Source organism: Centroberyx gerrardi, chromosome 6 (assembly GCF_048128805.1).
Source record: "Centroberyx gerrardi isolate f3 chromosome 6, fCenGer3.hap1.cur.20231027, whole genome shotgun sequence".
In the NCBI taxonomy this organism is placed as follows: Eukaryota; Metazoa; Chordata; class Actinopteri; order Beryciformes; family Berycidae; genus Centroberyx; species Centroberyx gerrardi.
The window spans coordinates 29,177,442-29,197,228 of NC_136002.1; the positions used below are offsets into that span (position 1 = coordinate 29,177,442).

General features: G+C 44.7%; 2 protein-coding genes across 9 annotated transcripts in view; both read left to right on the top strand.

Moving 5' to 3' along the window:
• map4k1 (mitogen-activated protein kinase kinase kinase kinase 1) overlaps nt 1-10,254 on the top strand; it is a 43,188-nt gene extending 32,934 nt beyond the window's left edge. For all 5 annotated transcript variants that reach the window (XM_078284200.1, XM_078284201.1, XM_078284204.1 and 2 more), the window contains 11 exons: nt 1-12; nt 151-227; nt 1,362-1,422; nt 2,808-2,907; nt 3,061-3,119; nt 3,871-3,974; nt 5,051-5,228; nt 5,393-5,461; nt 6,841-6,933; nt 7,521-7,647; nt 8,105-10,254. The exon at nt 1-12 is cut by the window's left edge and continues 67 nt beyond it. In XM_078284200.1, coding sequence (XP_078140326.1) covers nt 1-12; nt 151-227; nt 1,362-1,422; nt 2,808-2,907; nt 3,061-3,119; nt 3,871-3,974; nt 5,051-5,228; nt 5,393-5,461; nt 6,841-6,933; nt 7,521-7,647; nt 8,105-8,201 — 977 coding nt within the window. In that variant the 3' untranslated portion in view covers nt 8,202-10,254. The remainder of the gene's footprint in view (nt 13-150; nt 228-1,361; nt 1,423-2,807; nt 2,908-3,060; nt 3,120-3,870; nt 3,975-5,050; nt 5,229-5,392; nt 5,462-6,840; nt 6,934-7,520; nt 7,648-8,104) is intronic.
• Nucleotides 10,255-11,112: 858 nt separating this feature from the next.
• On the top strand, nt 11,113-18,712 carry LOC139927722 (WD repeat-containing protein 20). 4 transcript variants are annotated; one of them, XM_071919964.2, is made up of 6 exons: nt 11,113-11,245; nt 11,381-11,526; nt 13,900-14,082; nt 15,871-16,867; nt 16,919-17,298; nt 18,302-18,712. In XM_071919964.2, the coding sequence occupies exons 1-6, from the start codon at nt 11,122-11,124 to the stop codon at nt 18,347-18,349; spliced, it is 1,878 nt and encodes a 625-aa protein (XP_071776065.1). In that variant the 5' UTR covers nt 11,113-11,121; the 3' UTR covers nt 18,350-18,712. The 4 variants fall into 4 exon arrangements, with proteins under 4 accessions (XP_071776065.1, XP_071776066.1, XP_071776064.1 ...); XM_071919965.2 differs by having other exon boundaries at nt 16,925-17,298; XM_071919963.2 differs by having other exon boundaries at nt 15,871-17,298.
• Nucleotides 18,713-19,787: the final 1,075 nt, after the last annotated feature.

A 19,787-nucleotide genomic window follows, 5' to 3' on the forward strand; every position in this document is an offset into this window, starting at 1 on the left:
CAGCGACCAAAGGTTGGCATTAAACAACACAATGAAGTCTCTGCTGTCTGTCATCTTAACAAACTACTCTATTATCTGTCTGTGTGTCTGTCTGACCGACCTGTCTGTCTCTCTCCTGTCTCTCTCTCTCTCTCTCGCCCTGTCCCTCAGACCAGCATCTGATCCTGGGGGCGGAGGAGGGGATCTACACCCTCAACCTCAACAGCTCCGAAGCCACCATGGAGCTGGTAGGACCTTCATCTGTTTTACCGATACAGAGCTACAGTAGTGTGGTGTTTTCCAAAGGTTGGGTTGGGACCAAAAGGCGGGTCGCAAGGAGAAACGGATGTCTGAAGTTATTGGCTGTGGTGTTTTGGCAAAACCTTCCCCAGGTTCTTGCAATACAAATACCAAATGAAATACTGGAAGGTGGTAGTTTGACAGTGTGGAAGAATATGTATGTCTATGATGATCCTCCTATTAAGTTCTTCATTGAATAATTATTGTATAAAGCACACCAACAGTCTTCAGTCAATATCAAAGATTTATTCATGAATGCAGAGAAGGAAGACACAAGCGTACATGCAGCTCTCTGAAGGGAATCACTCTAAGAAAGCTTACAGACACAAGGCCAAACACTTCCTGGACTGATTACACAACTCTCAGTTTTAACATTTGGGGTTATTTGACACTTGACCGCCATGAAAACCAGAATATAATCTACTCACCAAGATCAGATGCAGCTGGACGAGTTTGTAATGTTCGGATTTTTACTTCCGATTCAGTCGGATTAGGCCATGACAATAGCCTGAAAACCTGAAATTAGTATTTAAATATAAAAGTAGATCCAGTCTCCCAAACAGGAACTATCTCTCTTAAATGGTATCCCTCCACTATGTTCTCTTCTATCAATGAAAATGCTATTTGGCGAAATGATGTTCTAAAAAAAAAATGAAAATCACAGCAGCAGGATCTGTTGTTGAATCTGTTCACCAACGTGTTAAATGTCAGTTTTCAATCTATTTTCTTGGCTTCATTCAAATGAATTGGAAGTAAAAATCTGAACGCTACAAACTCGTCCAGCTGCATCTGTTCTTGGTGTTTATATTCTGGTTTTCATGGCAGTCAAGTGAATAAAACCCCATGTTAAAACTGAATATATTGCTTTAAGTGTTTCACAGGCAAGCCACCTGATGATAATGATAATGACTAGTCCACAATATTCCTAATACCTGGGTTCATTTCATCAGAGAAGTATTTTGAAGATGTATGTCCACAGACAAACAGTTTGACACGTGGCTCCTGTATGACGGAGGAGACACCGGGTCAATAATGGATCAATGGATCAATGGATGGATGTCCTCTCTCTCTCTCTCTTCCAGATGTATCCAGGGAAGTGTACCTGGGTCTACACCATTAGCAACGTCCTCATGTCTGTATCAGGTAAATTAAAAGGCAGTTAAATTTAGAATTACATCCTCATTTAGCTACGCTGCTCTATTCCCTCCTGCAAAAAGATCTGGAGCTCAGCGATCTCAGTGGAATTCAACATTTTACAGAACAGACTGGAGAGCTGCTGACAAAGCAGAGTGTGTTTTAATGCTTATCCCAATTAATAGTTCAAAGGATTTCTGCTTCTCTTTGTACAGTAGCTCTCAATGACTTAGCTTTATCACTGCACCGACAATTTTACAGAACAAACTGGAGAGCTCCCATCAATGCAGTGAACCGTATTAATGCTTTAATCCTTCCATTGATCTCCGCTTCTCTTTTTAGCTCTAGTATGTGCTGGCTGTAAGGCTTTTTTTTTTCTTTCAGAAATCAAATAATTATACATTTCTCTGAGGCAGATATCCTCTCTAGGCAGGAACAATCTCATTGGTTGAGTTAAACCTCAGTGGGCGGAGCCAAAGATCCACAGTTTTTGGAACGCAAGTTAGCTAACAAACTTGAAGAGCAAAGAAGGACTTCTGATCAAAATCTAAATGAAAAATATAAATGGCAATGACTTCTTTTTTTCATTTATTCATGACCATGGTATTCATGATGCTGGAAGGTCAGCAGCTAGCTAACTAGCTTAACTAGATAGCTATATGGCTGGTTTGAACTTGGAAGGTCAGCTAGGCTAACTAGCTAACCTAGATAACTTAGTATGGATAGATTGTGCTCGGCTTCATAATATTAGCTTACTCCTTTTCCCTTTTCACTGGGCTTCATGTCTTTACCCAGAGGAGTTTAAATGTGCTAAAGTAAGAATGGAAATGACAGTTCAGTTTTCAGGCACAGGGATCTTCTATAGGGAGGTGCAGGGCGGGCGGGAGGACAGGACCAGGTGTAGCACAACTCCATCAGGTTAAGGAAAGATGGTTGTGGAGCAAAAACATCAGCAGGAGGAAGCAGCGAGGTTTCTCAGGCACAACAGGGTTAGCGGATACATTGAGTAAGTGTAGAGAAGAAGAGACCTCGCTAGAGGGAGCTGGAGGCAGACTAAATTAGATTCATTACAGGTGCGACGTATGATGTGCTACCAGCTCCCCAAAGTTTCAGTCAGTGGGCAGGTGACCCCTCCTGTCCCTGTTGTTCAGCCTAGGCATGATGGCAGGGTGCAGTTTCCTCTCCAGCTGTCACTATGGCAATGGAGGTAATTATTTGGGCATCTAAATTGCCCATAGGTGTGAATGTGAGTGTGTTTGTCTGTGTTTGCCCTGTGATGGACTAGTGACCTGTCCACAGTGTGTTTTCCTGCCTCCAGCCCAATGCATGCTGGGATAGGAATAAGGGGGTAAAGAAAATGAACTTTGAAACTGTGTGTAATTGTGTGTGTACAGGTAAATCATCCCAGCTTCACTCCCACTCACTGAAGGAGTTATATGAACAGGCACGAAAAGACCAGAGGGTCGCCCTGCCGACGCACAGACTGTTACCTAGGTAACGCTGGACTCCCTCTCTCTCTGTTTCACTTTCTATTGCTCCCTCTCTCTCGTTTGAAAAGATTTGAAAACTTGACCATCTCTGCACATGTCAACAACTTCTTAAGTACAAAATAATATTAAATTTGATCTATTTTGTCTGCATTTTCAGAAAATATACAGTGACGTGTAAAATACCAGATACCAAAGGCTGCAAGACCTGCTCAGTTGGTGAGACACTAAATTACATTTGAAGGTTTATACACCACCAATCAAAAGTTTGGAACACACCACATTTTTCTTTATTTTTACTATTTTCCACATTTTAGAATAACAGTAAAGACATCACAACTATGAAATAACACAAATGGAATTATGCAGCGACCAAAAAAGTGTTAAACAAATCAAAACTATCTTATATTTTAGATTCTTTAAAGTAGCCGCCCTTTGCCTTGATGGAAAGGCAAAAAGGCTTTGGAAAGAAATTCATACATAGGATCAACTTCACTATTTATATTTGTCTAAGAAACTAATTTCAAGCATTTAAGCAGAAGCCTTTAGATCAAAATGGCTTTAAGAGAATGAAGAACATTAAATCAGGTGAGTCCAAACTTTTGACTGGTAGTGTATGTCTGCAGAGACCTTTTTTTTTCCCTTTCACATGATCTTGAATTTTAGAGATTAATTCCCTGCACTGCAATGGAGTACGATACTGTACCTTAACAATTTGAATTTTAGGTGGCTAATTTTCTTCACCCGACACACACTGTGGTGGAAAAGTTTCTACATTTGTCCTCCAGTTTCCTTTAAATGGCTTGTTAGCGTTGTTAGCATCCCATCTTTAAAAACGAGAGACAACTATCATTTTGGATTCCACATTTGGGGAAATAAAGGATGAATATACCCTAGATTTGTTTTTCCCAGTGTTACATGTGTCTGGTTCAGAGAGATATCCCTCTGTGTTTTGTTGTGTCTCCTGCAGCGGGCAACATGCAGCACGGCTGTGTGTTCCTGTGCTGCGCTCTGGAGTCCACTGTGGTGCTGCTGCAGTGGTACGAACCCATGCACAAGTTCATGCTCATCAAGGTATGTGGATTAGAAAACTATTCAGGGTTTCATTCCTCAGGAGGGCAAACGTCAGCCTGCTCTTTTAATTTGCTCGGTGACATTCGTATAGCCTGCAGGTTAGTGGACGTCAGAGTGGTTTCTCTTTCTCTGCAGTCCAAAAGCCTTTGAAAGTTTTTTTTTTCAAGTCAAAATGACAGTCAGGCATTGAAATCTTTTCAGTTTGATTAGGAATTTTTCTCAGCATCCCATTTTCATGTAAGAGGATTTGGATTTTTTTGACATTTGACAATTCTGGCATGTTCTGACTCTTTACTTACTCTTTAAAAGACAAAAATCATAATCTGTTGTCTCAAATTACCATAACTTGATAAATAGCTTTGTTTATAGAGCTGTTGTATAAATGCAGTGTCACATGAGAAGGAGCGCTGTTATACTGTATATCAGCACAGCGTGATTCGGACAAAGATAATCACACCGTGCTGATACACAATATAACAGCACAACCTCGAGTGTGATATTCTGTGTCATCCCTAAATGAAATATCCACAATCTGAACACACTGACTCCAACTCTGATCAAAAATGACTGCTGGCATGGAAGTGAACCGTTTTATGGGCCTCTATTAAATTCACGAGTTGGCCTAAGACCTTGGCTGATAAAATGGTTACGGTGTTGAGAACAGACTGGCCTGTGTCAGCCCATAAAGACCATAAAAGGTTGCAGGTTTAAGTATCACTGAACCTCTGTCTGTCTTTGTATAAATAAGTATAAGTAAGTATAAATGCCTAAAATCATTTAAAAGAAGATGATTTTTTTTGTGGGAACAATACCTGATGTATACTGTGGTTTACTGTTTTTTTAATGTCTCTGGGTGTACAGTATGTATTGTTTAAGTTAAAGGTTGTATTTTTTATTGTTGTTTATTGGCTGTTGTTCTGTATTCATTTGTCTTTTCCACCAAGAAACGCCAGTAAATAAACCATGAGGGGGGAAAAAAGAAGATGAATTTCCGGTGGCAAATAAAATTCCAAAATGGCTGCATGGCGTTCTGAGGTGAAACCCTTCAGTTCTCTCTCTATGTGTTCCTCCTGCAGCATTTCGACTTCCCCCTGCCCAGCCCCCTGCGGGTGTTTGAGATGCTGGTGGTCCCGCAGCAGGAGTACCCCCTGGTCTGCATCGGTGTGTCGCGGGGGTCCGCCCCCTACCAGCCAATCACTGTAGACAACATCAACCTCAACTCCAACACTTCCTGGTTCACCAACACCGGCCCCGGTAGGTGGAAGTCGGATTATCATCTCAAATATTACTACCAAATTTGTTTTAATACACCACATGATACACATCTACTCAGATAAAATTTAAAGTTTTACTCTTGTGATTGGTGGTGTGTGTGTGTGTGTGTGTGTGTGTGTGTGTGTGTGTGTGTGTACCTACAGAGAAACGCAGCCCAGACACAGTGCAAGTGAACCAGCTGGACAGCAGCTCACTGCTCGTCCTTATAGAAAGTAAGTGAACAGACATTTCTTTTAACATGTCAGTTTTCAGTACAGAGTATCCTCCTCCCCCCTGGTTTCTGCACTGGCTCTCCTCCCGGTTTAAAAAGACAGACCATCACATCCTGTGTGTTGGTTGATGTTTTCAAAACCAGGACAAGCTGTGTTTTGCATCGTGAACAGGTTGGGAAATTAACACCGGCCATCAGCCAAGTGCTGGTACATTTTTGCTCGAGTCACATGACTTGGACTCGAGTCACAGTTTTAATCGCTTGAGACTTGACTTGATGCATGAAGAGAAGACTTGAGACTTGACTTGACTTGGGTTCTGGTGACTCGGGACTTGACTCTGACTTGTACTTTGATGACTTGAAAAGGTTTCTAAAGTCTTGACTTGAGATCTTGTGTTTGTGTAAATGACTTAGATTGAAAGTGATGAGATTTGTTCCAGCAGACGACTGAATTTAACTTCTGTTTTCTGAATTTGTTGAAACTGATTATAGAAATTATTGCATGCTAATTAGTCAAACATCAATAAACTGCATTTAGGCTCCTACAATAAATATATATATATATGTATATATATATACATATATATATATATATCCTAGTTTTCTTTAAGATATTAAATTGATACTGGACTCTTGGTTTGTTCTGACTTGACTTGCTGTTCTACATTTAGACTTGAGACTTGACTTGAGACTTGTGCCTCAAGATTTGAGACTGACTTGGGACTCAAGCAAAGCTGACTTGGCCACACCTCTGGTACCTATTCAATTAAAAACGATCCAGTTGGCCGGTAAATGAGTGAACTTTTGGGTTAGGGTTTGGGTTAGTCAAGTTCATGACCAGGGTGTTTCCTGCCCTGGTCGTGAACTTGTGTCTCGTGCAGCTTGAGGGTTTTCAGCCCGGAACCCAGACCGGGTGAAATGAACCTCAAACTCGGACCCAGTTTCACTAGAACGAGCAAATTCTCATGACATGTAGAACCCAGAAAAGTTGTTATGGTTTCTTATGTTATTATGCTTTTACTTGTTGGAATTTTTAAGTACGCCTACTGGTATGCCATGAAGTAACTACAAAAAGTACGCTGCTTTCCAGGAAATTTATGGGATTTTGATATAAAAATAAATACAAGAAAATATTTTTTTTTAAACTTTTTTTTGGTAAATTTATTGTTAAATAGGTGTATGATTTGGAGAATTAGCTAACCAGATGATAGAGTCATTTCTCATTTCACTGTGAATTTAACAAAAATTATACACACTCATGGTACTGTAAGGATTAGGATACATGCATCCACTAAATGCCATACTGTATGTTATGTAAATCATGTGATCCGTGTTCGGTCTGATCCCAACACTGATGCAGCTTCCCTCTCTCCTCCACAGAGTCGGTTCACATCGTGGGCCTGGAGGGGGAGCTGAAGAGCAGCAGGACTCTGCCGTATGAGACCTGCTTCAACTTTGATGTGGAGGCGATAGGTGAGAACCAGGGGCGGAGCTGGGAATCATGGGACCTGTGAGGCGACTCTGGGCCCCCCTCCACTTTCCTCTTGTCCCCGCACCACCATTACTCTGTCTGTATCTGTGTCCGCCCATCCACAACTCAAACACCTCCACATCCATTTACTGATCAATTATCTGACACATCCCTAAATTAAATTATGTATTCCCCCTGTTCAAAATCTGTCCATGGAGGACAATTTTGTTTCAGTCTGCAGAGAAAAACCGAGCCAAATCATATTTACTGCTTGTTCCAAGATGTTTGTCTCAGATAAAACAGCAACAGTTGCTGAATCATATTTTTGAGAACATTTTGTTTGCAGTTTTGTAGATTTCAACAAAAATAAATAAAATTTATACATAAACAAAAAGGATGTATTGTGAAACTAGAGACAGAAACTACTGTGGATGTTGAAAGCACAATGTTGACACAACCATCTATCTATCTATCTATCTATCTATCTATCTATCTATCTATCTATCTGTCTATCTGTCTATCCATCCATCTGTCTATCTATCTATCTATCTATCTATCTATCTGTCTATCCATCCATTGGTCTATCCAGTGTATTTTGACGACACGTTGCTGGCGGTGTGGCGTCACGGCTGGCAGAGGAGAGGAGAAGGTTTCACTGAGATTCTGGAGGAAACCAACGACCCCAGGAAGATCTACAGGCTGGTGGGCTCAGACAGGTACAGCGCACCTGGACTCAGCGCCCTACCAGGCCTTCATCACGGCCATTTTATCCTATTAAAACCATATTGCATTGAAAAGTCCTAGATATTTAGTTTTCTTTAAGATATTAAATTAATACTAGACTCTTGATTTGTTCTGACTTGACTTGCAGTTCTACATTTAGACTTGAGACTTGACATTAATGACTTGGACTTGACTTGGACTTGACTTGGTAATCTGCATTTAGACTTGGGACTTGACTTGAGACTTGTGCCTCAACACTTGAAACTGACTTGGGACTCAAGCAAAGTTGACTTGGTCACACCTGTGATGCATACTATGAATTTACCTCATTAAGATTTACATCAGCCTAAGCAGGCAGGTAAACTCTATTCCACAAATTAAAAAGTGGGTAATTTGAGTTTTGTGTGTTCACCCTCCTCTTCACCCTCTGTCCCCCCTCCCTCACTGCAGGATGGTTGTCTTGGAGACGCGGCAGACTGAGGACCAGTCGGGGATGTGCAACCTGTACATCCTGGAAATTGCTGAGAACTACGTCCTCTTGCCCTGACCCCTGACCCCCAGGCAGAGAGGATCATGGGAAACCCAACACCACCGCCTCTTCTATATGACCCCACCTCTATCAAAGACTTGTGGACTTCAAGGGAGGGAGCGGACACTTTCCCCGTCAACATTTGGGCCCGCTGTCATCTGTAATCGTTGACACGCATGGATGTATCATTGACAAACTTATTTTATTTCCTAATGTGTGTGTGTGTGTGTGGGAGGGGGGGGGGGTAATATATTATAGGGAAGTGGTGATAGGATGTTGCATATTCATACTCTCCTAATGGTACGTTTTCACCGGGGCATCATTGGACGGGAGGGATTGTGATGCTTGATGGGCGTGCTGCTGAAATAAAGTAGGCGGAGTCCCGACAGATGATTGACAGGTGCTCTCCTTCCCTGAAACATAAACACAAATTCCTCCCAAATATTGAAACCCAGTGCAACGTCTTCCTGGGTTTATTTCAAACTTTAGACCAACAGTAGCTGTGTATTAATACTGGATGGTTTGCAGCCTTGTTACTTTCATCTGCCATGGACTGAAGGCTGCACCTGATTGGTCGAACGCACCACTCCGCTCAGTGGGCGTTCCTTGGTTTCTGTCTCCGGTTTTTGAACTGGAAAAACATGGCGGCTTGTTAGGAAACTCTCTCTTATTTATGGAAGCCCATTTCCGCCACCTCTTAAAAAAATCTGGCATATAACGTTTTTTTTCATCATGTGTGATTTTTTTCTCAATATTATGACTGAGTACCTCATAATTATGAGATACTATGTCATAATTATGGCTTACTATCTCATAATTAGAAAAACTCTCATGAATTTGAGATAGTAGCTCATAAATATGACTTAGCATCTCATAATTATGAGATAGTATGTCATAATATTGAGAAACAATTAGTTGTGCCAGATTTTTTTAACAGGTGGCAGTAACGGGCTTCCATACTTGTTTCACCTGAACAGTTCACTGAAATCTGTTTCCGAAAATATTAAAGGTGAGAAATCGTCCGTGCAGCTGCTGAATCTTGATTCATTTTAGATCTTCAACAGCTACTTTAAAAGTTTGTTTATGAGGTTCAGGAGTTTTGAGAGGCAATGCGTCATGTTGGACGCCCCTGATTTGCATAAAGTAGACTAGCTCAACTTTATGCAAATGTGGAGTGGCCGATGTGACATATGGTCTCTGGAAACTCCCCGCTTCGCTACCAGAATGCATTGCTTGCATAGAAATGAATGGGAAGCGTGGAAATGATGGAACCTGTGAAAACGTACCGTAAACCCTCATCCCTCAATCTGGAGGGAGTCTGGCCTTTATTCCGGTGATGAATGCTGTCATAATTTACATTTGGTTGGTGAGATCCAGACAATCTCCGTTACCCATATATACAGTATATACAGTATGTGTGGTTGGTTGTGGAAACCCTAAATGAACTGGGAGAAAGAAGATGAGCACCTGTTTTCTCTCACCATAGTATAATCAATAGCAGCAGCAGCAGCAGCCTACAAAGACTGAAACGCATGGCTGTCCATACAGGCAACTCATGGCATTCACTCCCATATAAAAAGACTATTACAATGGGTATAATAGCACTGTTGTTGCCCATGCTGTGTGTTTTGTGTGCTGGGTTTGTGTGTCAGTGTGTTGGATCGAAGGCACACCTCTCTCTCACTGCTGTTACACTGTAATAAAGTTAATTAAGATAAGAGAAGGTGAACTTTATTGATCTCACAGGGGAAACTGGGTAAATCAGTTACAGTTGGCTAAAGCTAAAAGTTGATTAAACAGTCTTTAATGTGGTTGGGTGGAGTGAGAGGGGGTTGGTTTTTGCAAGCAATGATATTAGGTGTGTGTGTGTGTGTGTGTGTGTGTGTGTGTGTGTGCATGTGTATGGGTGTGTGTGTGTGTGATGAGGAAGATGATGTATAATACCCCAGCACCCTCATTGCCCTACAATAATGTTTTCAATTTGTTCATCATACCCTAACGAAAAAATACGGAAAGAGATTAGTGCCAACAGAGATTTGATTTGAACTGCAGAAATTTGAATTTGTCAATGCTCATACTGAACTGTTGAATTTTAAAATATGGATTTGTTGTGTAAATTTGAAATTACAGCTAAAAGTCAAATTCAATAAAAGTCTCATCATATTCCAAGCTAGTGCATTCAGATTTCGTACTGGGCCTCACAAGTTCAAAATTTGAATAATTTATTCAACAAACCCATTTTTCTTTTAAAATTCAACAGTTCAATATGAGCACTGACAAAATAAAATGTTTGCAATTCAAGTGCAGTCTCTGCTGGTACTAATCTCTTTCCATATAAAATTCCAGAAGTGTACATTATAAATATCCCAGCAAAACTTTAAGTCTACAAATTAATATTATGGTGTTTTTCGTTAGGGTGGGACCATAATAAACTGCCCTACTTATTTCTAACGACCACATAACGTCCTGATGGTGGCTGTTAGGTGTAATTGGGGGTTAACTGAGGGGTAAATCTCGCGGCCCAGGGCCGGATGAGGGCCGGGTGCCCTCTCTTTACCCCCGACACTTTAGTGGATGTGCGCAGTGCTCCGCCGGGCTGGAGGGTCAGCAGCAGACGAGACGACGCATCATCTCACGTATTTACGCAAACTGGATGAAGCGGAGGCTGAGAGCGAGACCCAGTCGAGGATGAAGCTCACGCCGGCTCAGGAGTCTCTCTCTCCGGGTCTCTCCCATGCAGCAGCGGTCTGGTGTCCGGTGCTGTAAAATGCGCTGGATCCACCCGGGTCTGGTCGGCCTAGCTCCGCTCGGCTGCTGCTGCTCGTCGCCGTCGTCGCTCCCATTTCCATTGTAGTTTTTTGTTATTTATTTATTTTATTGCGGCGTATTATTTCCAGGTCAAAATCTCAGTTTCCTGTGCGGCTTGTTTGTACTAAAAATGGCCGGAGATGGCGGCGCTCTGAAGGATATCAATGAGATTAAATCCCAGTTCCGGACCAGAGAGGGCTTCTACAAGCTGCTCACCCTCTCGGACTCGCAGCAGCGGGGCGGGCTGCCGCGGGGTCCGTCCGCCGGAGCCACGCTGGGCCCCGGGGCCGGTCCGGGTCCGATCCCCGGCGGAGGGGTCGGGCTGCTGCAGGGGCCCGGGGCTGCCGCCGCCGCCGCCGCCGCCGCCGCCTCCTCCTCCAATGCCGCAGCCAACTCCTCTCCGGCGGGCTTCCTGCCCCCGGTCCGGGTCTCCATGGTCAAGCTGCAGCCCGAAGACCCGAGCGAGGAGTCGGAGCGGGTGTGCTTCAACATCGGCCGAGAGTTGTATTTCTACACGTACACCAACATCAAGAAGGTGAGCCGCTTTCCCCCTCGCCGCTCGGCCGGGATGACAGATCCACTGGACGGCCGGGGCTAGCGTAGCATCAAGCTAGCCTGCTTTGCTAATTTGATGCCATTAGCTCATATTTCGTCATCGTTACAAGCTGACCCCCTTTTTTTTAGCAGTAGTTTTGCACACAGATGATACGCACACGTTTTGGTTTCTGTTTGATATGCAGTGCAGCATGCAGCGGCTGGTAGTGTAGCCGGATAGACTGCTGCACATCAGCATCACCCAGCCGGGTAACACTGGCTGCTGATGGGCACACAGGAGAGCAACAGTGTTATTATTATTATAAGACTCAGAAACAGCCAGCAAGGGATTGACAGGGGCTTTATTCACTGTATTTCTGCATACATCCAAGTCTAATGAAGGCACTTCAATGTCAGTATGGATCCTCACAGCTGCAGCCACTAGTCCTAAAATCATATTATTCCCTGTTTGGAGTTGCTGTAAAAGCACTTATGCTGAAGAGGACTGCTGCAGGGACACTCATCACCAACACATGGGTCATTGAGACAAAATGCTGCAGGCTTTTCATACTTGGAAACTGACCAGCTCTTTGTAGAAATCACTGCAAATGTATCATAACCTCTGTTTGCCTGCAGCAAGCCCAGTCATGAAATAGTATATTTATTTATCTTAAAGAGACAGGCTTCACTGTGATATTCATATAACACTGTTGTTGCTCATGTTTATGATGTGTTTGGTTATAAAACTGCTTCTTATAGCCCTGCATGTTTTCACTATTTAAAGTGGTATAGCTTGACATTTTGAAATATCGTTGGTTATTTTTGTACCAAACACTAGGAAAAGTATCTGCATTTGTCCTCCAGTTTCCCCAAAATGTTCGCATTGCTAGAAGTCGCTTTGAAACTGAGGAGCTGTGCCTCTTGGTTTTTAATGAGGAATGCTAATAAGCCATTTAGGAAAACCGGAGGACTAATGTAGAAGCTTCCCCTCCACTGTGACGAGTGTCTTTGAAGGGAAAACACTGTAGCCGATTACATTTTAAAATGTCAAGTCATCCCTTTCAGTCCACACCTTCAAATTTCATCCTTAGACTAGGTCAGCATCTCCTTTTTTCAGAGTCAGAACTGTTTTACTCACAGGAATTTGTCTTGGTGCAGAGATGCATCAACAGCTTAGAGGCCCTGTTTGAGTAACACAGTACATGTTGATACACGTGGTTTCTGCAAAAAAAAAAAATCACATATACGAGAGACAGAAGACGATACACATCACTGCCAATATACATTCAGTATTCAGTCAATATGTGCATTCAGGCAGCATGTAAGGTTTAGTCCACATCCTCACATTTCTTCCTCATTTTCGATTAGGGATTCCTAAAAGTTTTTATGTCAAAAACCCCCAAGAGACGCTTCAGACCTCAGACCCCCGTTGGGTAAAGGTTTTTGTCGTTAGTTTCCACCTATCAGAGAAGATTTTAGTTGGTGGGAGGAGAGAAAAAGAAGAGTTGTTCTAGTTCTAGTGAATGAAGCGAACAGTGAAATTAAAGGGAAAATCCTCCCTCAGATCTTCATCAATCTGTGATGTTCAGTTGTGTTCCAGGAGGAGAAAAGGATGTTTTGATGAAGTGTTAATATTTGATGTTTTGCTGTACCTGCTATACTTCAACCTGCCTCGCCTACTTCTACTTCAGTTAGTGATTTCCTACATTTCCCAGAATGCCTTTCGATAACCCCCAGAGAACAGGCCTGAACTTGTTGCATTCAGCTGTGGGTTATACATGTAGGCGGAGAGAGAGATAGTGATAACATGGTAAGAGCAAGAGAGTGAGGGGTTTTCCCAGTCGAGAAAAAGTGAGTCACACCCCTTACTCAAAACCCAACCTGTCTTTGCATTGCATTCTGGTCTATTGAGGGTACAGTCTGTGGAGAAATTGGTCTCTCTCCTCTTCTGCGATGGATTTCTCCCTGTATGACTGTTGAACGTCTCTTGGTGCAAAATGGCAGCTCTAGAAAGAAGCCCTCGCTCTTTGATTCTGAGGGACTGACACCAAAACCTGACGTTTACCGCTGATGTTTTACATCCTGAAACATTTTCTCATATCAAACTCCACTGTAGCTGCTGGAAATACAGCAGCTACAGTACATGATGAGACAACAAAATGGGCTCAGAAATGCTTGGTACCTTGCCAGTAGCTGTTTCTAACAGTGTTTTAGGGTGGATTGTTCCTTTTTAAACAAATCCTTATTTTGCTAGGGACCCACTGAAACCCCCTCAAGGACCCTGGAGCGTCCCTGAACCCCAGGTTGCGAACCTCCGCTCTAGGGAACGGTACTGTAGGTCATGGTTTTCTCTCTCCTGTGTGCCGGTCTGCAGGCGGTGGACCTCAGCAAGCCGATAGACAAGAGGATCTATAAGGGAACCCAGCCCACGTGTCACGACTTCAACCAGTACTCGGCCACGGCAGAGAGCGTCGCCCTCATCGTGGGCTTCTCAGCGGGACAGGTCCAGTACCTAGACCCCATCAAGAAGGAAACCAGTAAACTCTTCAATGAGGAGGTATGGTGTGTGTGTGTGTGTGTGTGTGTGTCTAAGTACAGTATGTCTATGTATTTGTGTGCACACATTCGTTTCAGGCAGCGGAAACATCCCCACATTGATCCCTTGTTTCTGTCCTTCTCCGTTCATTTTTGACGACAGAAAGTTCAACCCAGCTGAACTTTCTTCAGGACGGGTGGGTTCGTCAGCGTCCGTTCAGCCAATCAGAGGCGTTCCTACGTTTGTTTTGGAAAAAATAGCAGCGATCACAGAGACGACGGTCCGACCAAAACAAAGATAAAACAGAGAAAGCCTGGTGTAACGTTGGGATGACTGCAGGTTTTCCAGCTCAGTTTCTTACTGAATTTATACAGTAGAGTCTGTTTCTTCTTCTTCTATGAAGCAGCTTAGCGTTATGAGCAAAGCTTCCTGTTTCCTGCTTCCTCTCCACCATGTCAACAAGCCAACAGACACAAATCTATCCGTCAATAATGCTTTCCGTTTTCTGATGGATCGCTGTGGCCGCCGCCTCAGTTGCTGTTGGGGAGAGAAAGGGGTGTGTGTGTGTGTGTGTGTGTGTGTGTGTGTGGGTATGACTTAAGTTACTTTCAGGGACACACACCAGACTTAAGACCAGTTGATTGGGGATGGCTTGTGCAATTGAGGACAAAAGTCGTGTCCCCAATTGGTAAAAAGCTGATTTTTGGGTCAGTGGGTTAGGTTAAGGTTAGGGTAAGGGTTAGGTTAAGGTTAAGGTTAAGGTTAGGGTTAGGTTAAGGTTAGGGTAAGGGTTCGGTTTAGGCAAGTAGTGGTTATGGGTTAGGGTTAGGGTAAGTCTCCAGTAAATGAATGTAAGTCTATGTAAATACCCCAAAAGTGACTTAAGTAAGACTGTGCGTGTGTGTGTGTGTGTGTGTGTGGAAGCTGAAGGGAGTTCAGAGGCCAGGGTTGCAGCTCTTTGTGTTTGCAATTACTAAAAAAAAAAATACTCCAGTATTACAGAAGTACTTTGCCATCATTTGTATTGATTTTCTTGCCCTAGTTTTGGATGGTATGATGCAGAAACTCCGTCCAAAGTGTCGGCTCTGCCTCGTAGAACTCAGATTCTTTAAGTGCGCAGAGACATTACCGGCCTCTCCTTTACTTCCCAATTAAATTTAGGAGATGGGGCGTGTGTGTGTGTGTGTGTGTGTGTGTGTGTGTGCGAGCGAGCTACAGGAGGAGGAGTTCCTGTTGGAGTGTGTGTGATGTCTCTCCTGAATCTGTTCACCCTCCCTGGGATTTGCTTCTCTATATCTTTTCTTTCCTTGTCTTCCATCCCCCTCATTCTCTCTCTCTCTCTCTCTCTCTCTCTCTCTGTTGGTTTCTCTCCGTCTCCTCGCTATCTCTGCTGCACGCTCACTCTTGTTTGTTGTTCTCTACAGACCTTCTCTCTTTCTCTCTCTCTTTTTCTCTCTATCTCTGTCTCTCCTTTCTCTTGCTTCCTTTCTGTGTTGGGATCACCCGTTTGTTGGTGCTGAGGTGACGGCTGTTCTATCTTCCGTTCACATTAAAAACACAATAAAATGAAAAATCAAAGTATGCATCATAGGCTACTAGTGTATGTAATATCCTCATTTTACTCTCATGTCCCCTCCTTCCTTGCCTCTCTATCCTCCCTAACTTCTCTCCATCTCCTCTTCCATCCCTCCTCCTTTTATTCTTCCCCCAACCTCTCTCCCCTTATCTTCCTCTCCTCTCCCATCCTCCCCCTTCTCTCTCCTCCCTCACCTTTTCTCCCTCCCGCCTCCCTTTCCTGATGTTTTCCAGAGGTTGATAGACAAATCCAAGGTGACGTGTCTAAAATGGCTTCCCAAGTCGGAGAACCTGTTCCTGGCGTCCCACGCCAGCGGCCACCTCTACCTCTACAACGTGGACCATCCGTGCGGCACCACCGCCCCGCAGTACTCTCTGCTGCGGCAGGGCGAGGGCTTCGCCGTCTACGCCTGCAAAACCAAGACGCCGCGCAACCCGCTGCTGCGCTGGGCGGTGGGCGAGGGCGGCCTCAACGAGTTCGCCTTCTCCCCGGACGGCGTGCACGTGGCGTGCGTGGGCCAGGACGGCTGCCTGCGCGTCTTCCACTTTGACTCCATGGAGCTGCAGGGGGTGATGAAGAGCTACTTCGGCGGGCTGCTGTGCGTGTCGTGGAGCCCCGACGGGAAATACCTGGCCACCGGCGGGGAGGACGACCTGGTCACCGTCTGGTCGTTCGCCGAGAGCCGCGTGGTGGCCAGGGGTCACGGCCACAAGTCCTGGGTCAACGTGGTGGCCTTCGACCCCTTCACCACCTCCCTGGAAGACGAGGAGCCCATGGAGCTGAGCGGCAGCGAGGAGGACCTCCACCAGGGGGCGCCTCCTCCCTCCATGCACTTTGGCCGGGTGCGAACCAGCAGCACGCTGTCCCGTCTCTCCCGGCACAGCTCCAAAGGCGGCGGGTCGGCGTCCGTCACGTACCGGTTCGGCTCGGTGGGCCAGGACACCCAGTTCTGCCTGTGGGACCTGACGGATGACGTGCTGTACCCCCGCCTGCCGCTGTCCCGTGCCCTCACCAACACCTTCGGACCCTCGCTGTCCAACTCCGGCAGCGGGGGGGTCAACAGCACCACGGTAGGGGGAGGGGGGGGGACCGGAGGGGTGGAGGGGCACCACCACCCGCCCAACACCACCACCGGCACCTCCAACCCCCCGACGCTCCCCCTGCCCCTCCCTCGCTCGCTCTCGCGCTCCAACTCCCTGCCCCACCCCGCCGTGGCGAACGCCTCCAAGGGCCAGGGCGCCTCGGAGGGCGGAGGGGGCGGCGGGGGAGGAGGAGGAGGAGGGGGAGGGAGCAGCGGGGGAGGGAACAGCACCCCGTTCAGCATCGGCCGCTTCGCCACCCTGTCGCTGCAGGAGCGCAAGTCGGACAAGTCCGGTGGCGGCGGCGGCGTGGAGAAGGAACACAAGCGATACCACAGCCTGGGCAACATCAGCAAGAGCAACGACAAGATCAACGTGGCGCCGCGCAGCAGCCGGCTGGACGCCGCCAAGGTCCTGGGCACCACGCTGTGCCCGCGCATGCACGAGGTCCCGCTGCTGGAGCCGCTGGTCTGCAAGAAGATCGCGCACGAGAGGCTGACGGTCCTGGTGTTCATGGACGACTGCATCATCACAGCCTGCCAGGAGGGGCTCATCTGCACCTGGGCGCGGCCGGGGAAGGCGGTACGTCTTCTTTACGCCTCTAACTACAATAACAGTAGAATATGTAATATACAAAAAAAAAGAGCTGATGTACACTACCTGTCAAAAGTTTGGACACACCACATTTTTCTTTATTTTTACTATTTTCCACATTGTAGAATAATAAAGACATCAAAACTATAAAATAACTATTACTATGCAAGAATTATGCAGCAACCAAAAAAGTGTTAAACAAATCAAAACTATCTTATATTTTAGATTCTTTAAAGTAGCCGCCCTTTGCCTTAATGGAAAGGAAAAGGCTTTGGAAAGAAATTCATACATAGGATCAACTTCACTATTTATATTTGTCTAAGAAACACATTTCAAGCATTTAAGCAGAAGCCTTTAGATCAAAATGGCTTTAAGATAATGAAAAACAGAATCAGGAATTCAATCAGGTGGGTCCAAACTTTTGACTGGTTGTGTAACTATTCCTCACGCTACTTTGGGTGTCTTGAAATAAGTTGATTTGCATTGGAGATGAGTGAATCTTGTCACGGTTTAAGTTAAATGGATATTAGACCGCATTATGTTTTTCAGGCTCATATCAAGAAATGAATGATTTAATTCCTAAATGCCGTAGATCCATTTTGGAAGAATTATTACTAGATGTTAGTTGTCTAATACTTCAAAAACATGGCTGATTACATCCTCTTTAATATTCCTGTTTTGTAAGTAAAGGTCTTTGGGTAGGTAATAAATTCAGTGATATTCTGCAGCGAGCGTTTCTTTCATGCCGGTAATCATTTTGTTAGAGTAGGTGCCACATTCTTCACCTGGTGGATATCTCATTTTGGAATGAAACTCTTCAGATGCGGAGAATGACTCAACTGTTGGAAATGATTTCACTTTTTGCCATTCTCTCTTCTGGAACGGCAGCTTTTTATGTTCCTGCACTCATAAAGTGGAGTATAGATTTCCTGCTCATCCCGAGCGTCTAACCTTCCTTTTTGTTTTCCTTCTCTTTCTGTCTCCTGTTCAGAACTTGACAGCACAGAACGGGAACTCTCCGAGCGGCACGGTGGTATAGCTGGAGGAGAAGCTTTGCACTCGTCCCTCCCTCCATCGCCTCCCTCGTTCTCCCCCTCCTCTCCTCCCCCCCACCCCCCTTTTAAAATGTCAAATTAGGGGCCAACAACCAGTGACAATACCCTACCTACCATCGCAGTATTATACCCTGAATATAACTCTCAGTACTCACCATAACACAAACCCTTTCCTATTGATCGTATTCCCATGGCGGCCATTTTGAACTTCTGTGACGCTCCGGGTGGGAAACTCTCACCGGAAGCTTAGCATATATATAAATATATAACTAATGAATACTTCAACACATAATTACGGTATTCAGATAGACCTAACAGTTATAAAATTAGCTAACAACTTCGGAAACAACAACTACATCAACTGCTTGAATTTAGCAGGGAAGCTAGCTAGCTTACTAGCTAGTTAGCTACTAGCTAGCTACCTAGGCTAGATTCTGGTATATATATGAATATATTACCTTAAAATCTGAATCTGTATCCCCCAGATTCTTGGGATCCATTTGTTTCTGGTAGGTTTTTCAGTGGGAATCTCTGAAATGATAAATGACGTTTGCATCTTGCTTCACAACAGCAGCACAGAGCCGGACTGTACTTCCTCTTCCTGGTAGAGTTTCCCGCCGCGAGTGTGACGTAAATTCAAAATGGCCGCCGTGGGAATAAGGTCTATTTTGCTTTGGCCATGTTCCGAATCCTTTCCCCCGCCTCTCAGTGTTTCTCCATAGAAAGACTGCATCGAACAAACGAGGGCGGCCGCTCATCCTTCCTTTACCCAGAAGCACCCAGGAGCGAACGGCAGGCCAGGCTCAATCTTTTCTTCCTTCCATCCCTTCTTCCTCCCTTCATCCGACCCCTCCCTCCCTCCCCCCCATGCAAAAGACACTGCAAAAGCCACGGCCATTGTATTTAAGTTATTTATTTTATCACAAGACTGTGTAGTAATTTATACTGTAAATACTGAAAATACTCTATAAATACAAAAAGGACAAAAAGTGTATGGAAATAACGACTTGACAGCGAGGGAACAAGAAAAAAAAAAAGAAAGATGAAGAATATTAATATATGAAGATCCTTCTATTGTACATAGCGACCACAGTTAAAAATTGAATGTCTGCTGTTTTAGGGAACTTGAAGATGTCAATGTGTTTTTATTTCGTGTGATAGAGTTTCTCCGGTTTGTCGAAAAAACGTCCCTGAAAGCGAGCTCGGCGCGGCCCGCCGACGGAGGCAGGACGCGCTTCGGGTCCGACGCGACTCTAACAGACCGACCGGCCCGGGGCGAGCGCAGAGAGCGAGCTTCAAAAACACGGTTGCTAGCTGTACATTTCAGCTGACTGTCCAGTTATAGGTCAGAATTATACTAATTCTCTTGAACATTATGCGTGGACAAACAGCGTCTTAATAACTGCTCACAAACACACACAC

Excerpts from the sequence above, each read along its gene's own strand:
- LOC139927722 (XM_078284254.1), top strand. The coding sequence starts at position 11,122 with ATGGCCGGAGATGGCGGCGCTCTGAAGGATATCAATGAGATTAAATCC. Across the intron at positions 11,527-13,899 it reads CGTACACCAACATCAAGAAG|GCGGTGGACCTCAGCAAGCC; the intron begins GTGAGCCGCTTT and ends GCCGGTCTGCAG. Across the intron at positions 17,299-18,301 it reads GGGCGCGGCCGGGGAAGGCG|AACTTGACAGCACAGAACGG; the intron begins GTACGTCTTCTT and ends TCTCCTGTTCAG.